This window comes from Nicrophorus vespilloides, unplaced genomic scaffold, assembly GCF_001412225.1.
Source record: "Nicrophorus vespilloides isolate i.1.1-1 unplaced genomic scaffold, Nicve_v1.0, whole genome shotgun sequence".
Classification (NCBI taxonomy): domain Eukaryota; kingdom Metazoa; phylum Arthropoda; class Insecta; order Coleoptera; family Silphidae; genus Nicrophorus; species Nicrophorus vespilloides.
Genome location: NW_017100096.1, coordinates 164,998 through 172,807, shown reverse-complemented (window position 1 = coordinate 172,807; position 7,810 = coordinate 164,998). Strand labels below are relative to the sequence as shown.

Genomic DNA, 7,810 nt, shown 5'->3' with positions numbered 1-7,810 from the left:
CTCAAAGTTCCTCAACGTCTCAAGTAAATTTAGTGGAGCAAGTGTTAGAACAAGGCCAAAGGTTAAGAAACGCTATGGTGAATTCTATATTAAATGTTGATCCTTTCTACCAAGACCATGATCTGATGCCTCCTGTAAAGATGCATTGCATAAATATGGATCAAGAGAAAAGGGAATTATCGACAACAGAGAAACACAAGTTTGTAGCATACCTCAGAGGTGAAAGCATGAGTAGAGATGATGAGAAACAAGCACTGGAAACTTTTCGTGCAATGTCCACATCTGACATCTGTGAAATAACAGAACGCTCATATCACAGTTTAAGGAATTATTGTAATTGTGATTCCTGCACTGAATATAATAAATTAAATGTAGATGTTATACCTCCACTAAAAATTAATATTAAACCTAAACCAAGTGCAAAGTTAAAAGTTAATGAAGGTATATTGAAATATCTTAAATATGTTGATACATTGAAAATATCTGTACACAGTTTAAAGTTAAATCATGAAGGTGATGTTAAGGTTTTCAGTAGCCTAATTGATAGTAGGTATTCTCAACATTTAAGTACAACATATTTTATTGAGTACAATATTCCTAGCTGCATGGTGAAAAGTGAAATTAAGAAGTCTAAAGTTGACAGTGGCTTAGACAGCAGCAATTATGTTAAACTGTGTTCCAAAAAGTTACACAAAGAAGGTATTGACTGTGTTAATGAAATATTCAAAAGAGTATTTATAGCATTATTTTGTAGCAATATATTTCAAGCAGATATCAATACATGATGTAACCAATATTGATTCAATGAATTTGGAAGCTGTTGATTTGGTTTTTCAAGTGTCAAGTAGAACTTTGAAGCAGAAGGGCCAAAATATTTTGGGCCAAGCCAGATTTAACATGGGCTCATTTTTAAGTACAAAATATTTTAACTGTAATCAAGAGTTGGTTGTTTGGTTAATAAATGATGCACCTATTATGTTAGGCACAATTAAAATCAATTTACAACTAGGCTGTGGTAGACTTTATTTTGGAAAAGAATTTTTAGGTAATTTTACATTTCAATTGATGTATACATCTAAATATATAAATCTGTGATTTCAGATTCAATAAGCATTGATAAGCAGAATAGTATATTACCTGAAACAATTGCGTGTGATAAAAGAACTGAAATCAAGGCGAATGAATGCAAAAAATCGAAAGTGCAAAATGTTGTTGTTGATGATGATAATATTAAGAAAAATGTTGTTAAAGCACCTGTAAAGAAGAAACAGGTTGATGCAAAAGTTGTTAAAATAGTTGAAGATTCTATAAAACCTGCAAGTGTAATTATTATTATTTTTTTAATTATGTTATACTTAATTAACAAATGCTAATTTACTTTTATTTCAGAATATCGTACTATTTGGATTCTTATATGTCGCACAGGTGGAATATTTGGATATAAAACAACTAACTTATTTTACTTGTAAATCTTTCTGCCAAGATGATGTAATTTATAGTAATATAGTTCGTGGAGGTTCGAAGCCATTTTTTAATTTTTATCAGGTACACATTTTTGTTGTTGCATTTGTATAAAATAATAATATTACCTATATTTTGTAGACCATTCCATTCATATACGAGGAAGAATTTATTACAAAGTTGCGCGACAATTTTATGGTTTTAGAGTTTTTTGAGCGCACCCAAAATAAGGACGCATTGATAGGTGTTTGCAAAATTCCTCTACATCAATATTATCTTGCGTTCAGAAATCCAACGATTGTTAAGTACTTGGAAAGAAATAAGGTTAGTTGTTTTTGTATATAACAATTTATATATATTATATTTACCTTGTGATTAGTTACCTGTGATTGGCACAGATTGGTTTGAGCCGATATCTGACCCAAATATTGGAACAATCTCTGGCCAAGTTCAGATTTTAGTGGCATTGGGATCAGAAGCTCAAATTCACAATTTAGAGAACGAGCGTGGATTCAAGGATAATATTGTTCTTAAAGCAAAAAAGAATCTTGACGCTTTTCAACCAACGAAACGTAATTTGAAAGAAATCCCAGTGAAGCAAATATGTGATAAAACTAAGGAATTTTGCAATATCCAGTCTGAAAATAGTTATTTAAAATCTATTGACGATATACAAAATATACATTCGACAAGAAGCGAAGAGTTTTCCAGTTACAGAGATCATTATTGGAGAACTAAAGAGAGAAGAAGGGACTATGAAAACATTGATATTGCTGAAAGTGAGAAACGGCTACAAGAATTGAGAGTTGCATTTAAGAATCTTGAAGAAGCTCAAAGTAATGAAGAAAGAAATTTAACTTTGTTCAAGGAGACTCATAATTGTTGTGAATTTATTCCAAATAGAGAATACACACAAAATAAAAGTGATTCCACACTGGATCTTAAGAACAAAACCTTAGAACCAAGGAATAGCACTGAATTGAAGGATAATATATTAACTAAAGAGAATACTGTACAAGAAACTAAATCGATTTTAATCGATCATTCTGAAGAACCTACTGTTCAAAAAGTAGATAAAAGTACTTATACTGTTGAATTAATTGACAAAGCAAGTCAATCAGACATGAGTTTACAAAGTGATATTCTGTTAGATCTCTTACAACATTTTCAAACTAAGAAACCAGAGGACGTGAGAGATTCAGGTACAAACACTGAAGAATCCATGATGCAATCTACGTCTGAAAATTTAAAAAGCACTACAGATTTACTGGATTCTTTGCAGAAGGTGTTGTTAGTTCAGAAACCTCAGAAAAGTACATTCAAAGTATTAATACTCATTGATTCTGCACTTCATTTACCAACCAAGAAGAAGTGTAAACCAAAAAAACCTAAAAGTAGACATAGTCGCGATGACTCCTCGCCTACTACTTACGTTACATTTGAATCAGCTGAAGGTACAAGAATAACAAATGTATTTCAAAAATCTGTTAATCCTCGTTGGAATTACAGAGATGAGGTGGAATTGCCGTTGGAATTTCTCACAAACGTAAGTTAACACTAAAATATATAATTATTTTTAATAATATTTCTTTTCTAGAATCAAAAACGACTTATTTTTAAAGTTTGGAGAAAGTCAAATAATAATTTGAAACAACCTGATATGGAAGTAGATTCTGTCTTGGGCTTCGCTGCTTTAGACTTAACTGTGATTTCTGCTGGTTTGCTTACAGTAGAAGGCTGGTTTAATATTGTTGATTTTTCAGGTCATGTCAATGGCCAAATGAAGGTAAGTTCGTTTTTAAGAAAATTGTTTATTATTTATTGATTCATTTATCAGATCCATGTAAGTCCATTAGAAGCAATAAATAAACCAGAAACCATCCCTCCAGAGTCATCATCATCAACGAGTGGTAAAATGTCGCCTAGTACTTCAGTCGAGGAAACATTAGAAGACCCTGCCGAAGTATTTAGTCGAGCATTGAAAAGGAAATTCATTGAACTTGATGAGATTACACAAAGACTCAGAGTTCGTTTAAGCCATGCGACTAATGATGGATCAGATACATCAAATGACGATATTGCGGACGAATTTGAAAGAGATATTAATACTCTTTGCGTGGAAGATGATTACGATATGATAGATTTTGAAAGGGAAGCACAAGATTTGAATATGAGACGAGTTTCGTCTAGTTTACAGAAGTTGAAAGGCGATGAACAAGCCGATCATGCGTTGATGTTGTTTGAAGGAAGCAGTGAGGATCCATCTCCAAATACGTCTTTACAAATGGATATGTCTGCAGCATCTAAAGCTTCATCTATAGGCAGCGTCGAGACGCATGCGCAAGAAGGAAAACAAAAGATTAATTCGCTACTGAAGAAATTGTCTATTCAAGAAATGATCGGTAGACACGTTTCTGGTTGTTCTGCTCAAGGAAAAAAAACAGATTCTTCGAATAGTGAAGAGGAAATACTCAATGAGTTAGGAATCAATGATCCGTTTGATGCGACTAAAATGTTGAAAGATAAGGTACTCGAAGTATTAAAAGATCAAGAATATAGTAGACGTCATGAGCCCGATGGCGAAGGCGATGAGAGTGAAACTGGTTAAGTATAATGTTAACATCGATGTTTTGTATTAATGAAACAATGTGAGAATTAAGTAAACAGAAAACGATAGATTTCCCAGTGGATGTTTAATGATAATTAAAATTTACTAATGTTTATCAAATAATCATAAAATCAGTAATTTTCAAAATACATTTTTACTGTAACGTAATTCACGTTAAATCTAAGAAAAACAACATGCATAGTTATAACAATACTCTGGATAATCTTAAATCTACAAATAATCAAACACTTTCATTAAATAATAAAACATTTGGAACGTAAGGCGAAGCTCTCATATCATACATGTATTCCACTTCGAATCTTTTGATTGTCTGTTTTCTTCATGCTTCCCATAGAGGTACTCCTTTTAGCATGAGTTGTTTCGAGCTACAAAAATAAACGTAAATATACATAATTGATGATATAAACTGGATTAAATATGTCACATAATTGTTTACTTACATGAGCATCTATAGCTCTAAATTGCCAAGACCAATTAGCTCGATATAAGAAGGGTCTCAAATCGAAACGATTATCATCAGGACTGTAACTTTCTGCATGATAAGATGGTGTCAAAACCGTCATCTTATGTCTGTTGATGGCATAGCATCTGAAGAAGTGCTTTACTTTTTCTGCCACTTCTTTGGGTGTGTAGTTGGAAGACCAAGTCTGTACCAACTTACAGTACATAGAGTAGGGTCCGCAATATTGTTGCTTACGTAACTTTCCGAAAACACTCAGTTCGGCGTAGGTCATACCCATATCGTTTTCATCGGTTTGCGCAATTTGACCCTCGACCAATGGTTCTAATTCAGCTGTCGCTGGCGCAGCTACGATCTCTTCAATGACACTAATTTTGAACTGAAAACATCTATATTATCATCCGAAGTTCCTTTAAGTATGACCAACCTTATCCTTTGCATAGAGAAGGAACATCTTTAAATCTAATTTTGAAATCGAACCAATTGGATTTATATCGGCGCTGGAGCAGTCGTACTTTGTCATATAGCCTCTTAAAGCTTCGTCGACATTACTGCTACCCAAAACTAGTAAACCACCCGGACGTCCTCTTGCCCACAAGATTAACTGTGCAAACATATAGGCAAACACCATCCTCAGACGGGCTTGTAAATTCTGCAAAGCCAAATTCTGTCTAGCACATCCGCGTCTAGAAGCGAACTTTGGGAATAGACCAGTGACCGAGCTAAACACTTCCAAAACTGCACTCATAGCCTTATCGATAGAAATGAGCATATGATAACTGAAAATATATAAATATATTTGTGTTGAATCGCAATTTTTCTTCGGATTTTTTTTTGTAGAAATGGAACATAATAAAAATCCCAAAAAGACAATAACGCATTTTACCTTCCAATTTGAGCAGCCAACGTGGCAGCTCTGTTCCTAGTTTCCTTCGACGAATTTTCGCTACCCATGTAACAAGTCACCAAGATACGATTGCATAATTCCGTAGCTGAATTTGGCTTATACTCATGATCACCCAAAATTTTCCTAATATCACTGAGAACTTTTGCATCTGAAAAACCGCATCGCACATATTTACTTACACAGCTCTACAACGAATCCCTAATAATTAATTACCTCCTATTTCAATAGATTGCACGATCATTCTGCACATTGAAAATACTATCAAAGCTGTTGCTGAGGAATCTGCACCACCGCTAAGACATAAGAAGAAACCGCCTTGTCCAGATCTTCGTAGATAATCCCAGAGCCAACATGCTGGGCCTTGCGCGATCTCCTCTTCGGCTTTCAAGTAATTCCATTCAATTGGTATAGCAATCGGCAAGACGGCATCATCATCAGATGATAATGAGAAGTCAACATTGATTCGAGGGTAAGACGGCGATTCCGAACTCATATGTGATCTAGAACGCATTTCATTTCGGTAACTGCGTATATCTTCCAAGTCAATTGTAGCTGAAGTTACTTCCTAATATAAAAAAAAAATCAAATTTAAATATTATCAAGCAACAGGATTAATAGAATATTCAAATTTACCACATCTTGTAAGGCGAATTGCTTACTATGGCTAAGGATGTGCCCGTTCAATGCTACGCAGGAACCTCCGTTAAAATATATTCTTTGCCCGTCGCATCCTCTTAAATTGCTAAACAAATAGCATCCTCCGGATTTATACGTTGCGCTCTTAACCAAATCGCAAACCACGTATGCTTTGCGTAGTTCTGTATAACTTCCTGAACTATTGACAAAAATTTCGACACCATCTAAACCCATATCAACGTGACTACTCTTTGGATTCCATAATTCCTCACAAATTTCGAATCCTACAATACATTTGCAACATTAATCAATGTTTAATTTCAATATATAAACAATTATTACCAATGCAAGTATCTCTAGTGGCTATTACAGCATCACCAAATGGTACTTTGGTTTGGCCAGTTATAGCTGTCACCATCCTAGGAAGATAATGATCCTCAACTTGCCTTATCTTGAATACAATATTATATAAATTGAAAATTGTAAACTCAATTATTAGTAATTTACCTTTTTCCATGGAGAAAACCACCTGGATTCCCTATAAGCACCATTATCACACATCATTAATTTGGGTCTGATTAGTAAAATTTGCTGATTGAAGAAGACCACTCGGCAATTGTATGCTACATTCTTGTGCATGACAGGCATTCCCACATCTATGAGCATGTTTCTGCATAGCGGAGCACTCAATATTTCACAGAAGACTTCCCAACTATGTAAAAAAGTGTCACTCTCATAGTAGTGATCTTCACAACTGTATCCACTAGAATTGAACAACAAATGAAACACATAATTCAGTGCTTTTCTCAATATATTACCAAATTTCCAATTCAGGACCACTGCGGAAAGAAGCACCTGCATCTTTTGCTTCAAGTATACTCTCCAATATTCTCTCTCGGTTCCCTTCAAAATCCAGAGCCCATTGATTGAGAGTGGACACAGCCAGGCAAACTTTTCTTCCCATATTTATGTTTCTTTTATAGGTTATTATGAGAACTGAGTAAACCTGTATTACAGAATGAATTAACTTAACCCAAATAATTGTACACTTTGTATTTTTAATTGAGTTTACCCAAATTGCAAACTTATTGAACAAACACTAGATAAGAATTCCAGCAGTCATGGTTACATCATACCACTGCACTAATCCATAGAAGTACTGTGATATTGACTTTATTAGAAGAAAGTATTATATAAATTTAACACTACGTTAAATATTTTGCTGTTTTTGTCTCTAACCTTCGTTAAATGCTATATTTACTATATATTTAACCATTGTAGATTAAGCATTGACGTAAACACTTTAACGTTACTACTCGAATTCCTTAGAATGCAAAAAATCATAATTAGTAAAACTAAATGAATAATTTCATTTTGAACTTAATAAAAATAAATTAATTCATGAACTCTTACCTTAAAAGCGCAAACGAATCAAACATCACTTTACACTGATATAAGAACACAACTAATATATATTTTGTTCAGTTGCTATTAATATATTTACGCATTTTGGGATTCCCCTCTTTATATGAGAAACTAATTAATGTAGTGTTGCCAAATTGTAGTATATTAATTAAATCATTTCAATTTTAAATACAATAATAAACGTACATTCAATATATACATAAGACTTGATGAACATTCAAGTTACATTCGCACCTCGTGCAATTACGAAGCTTCCAGAAGTAAATTAAACTTTAAACGACTTCTTGTTTCC

General features: G+C 33.6%; 2 protein-coding genes across 3 annotated transcripts; one reads left to right on the top strand and one right to left on the bottom strand.

Moving 5' to 3' along the window:
• On the top strand, positions 1–4,350 carry LOC108567779 (the record flags this gene model as incomplete). Its single annotated transcript, XM_017928444.1, is given in 8 exon segments — positions 1–699; positions 755–1,045; positions 1,102–1,322; positions 1,390–1,545; positions 1,603–1,785; positions 1,841–3,007; positions 3,059–3,247; positions 3,299–4,350. Coding segments are annotated over 8 exon segments (3,677 nt in total), but the record flags the coding sequence as incomplete, so codon positions are not given.
• Positions 4,244–7,564, bottom strand: LOC108567781 (probable glutamine-dependent NAD(+) synthetase). Of its 2 annotated transcripts, none has more exons than XM_017928447.1 (10): positions 7,507–7,564; positions 6,912–7,099; positions 6,601–6,856; positions 6,436–6,544; positions 6,091–6,377; positions 5,671–6,022; positions 5,437–5,605; positions 4,978–5,329; positions 4,531–4,929; positions 4,244–4,455 (listed from the first exon to the last, which is right to left on the bottom strand). In XM_017928447.1, exons 2-10 carry the CDS (start codon positions 7,055–7,057, stop codon positions 4,366–4,368), a joined length of 2,160 nt encoding a protein of 719 aa, XP_017783936.1. In that variant the 5' UTR covers positions 7,058–7,099; positions 7,507–7,564; the 3' UTR covers positions 4,244–4,365. The 2 variants fall into 2 exon arrangements, with proteins under 2 accessions (XP_017783936.1, XP_017783935.1); XM_017928446.1 differs by lacking the exon at positions 7,507–7,564 and adding an exon at positions 7,166–7,305.
• Between the last annotated feature and the right edge of the window lie 246 nt (positions 7,565–7,810).

Excerpts from the sequence above, each read along its gene's own strand:
- LOC108567781 (XM_017928447.1), bottom strand. The coding sequence starts at position 7,057 with ATGGGAAGAAAAGTTTGCCTGGCTGTGTCCACTCTCAATCAATGGGCT. Across the intron at positions 6,023-6,090 it reads AATTCGCCTTACAAGATGTG|GAAGTAACTTCAGCTACAAT; the intron begins GTAAATTTGAAT and ends TTTTTATATTAG. Across the intron at positions 5,606-5,670 it reads GCAATCTATTGAAATAGGAG|ATGCAAAAGTTCTCAGTGAT; the intron begins GTAATTAATTAT and ends GCGGTTTTTCAG.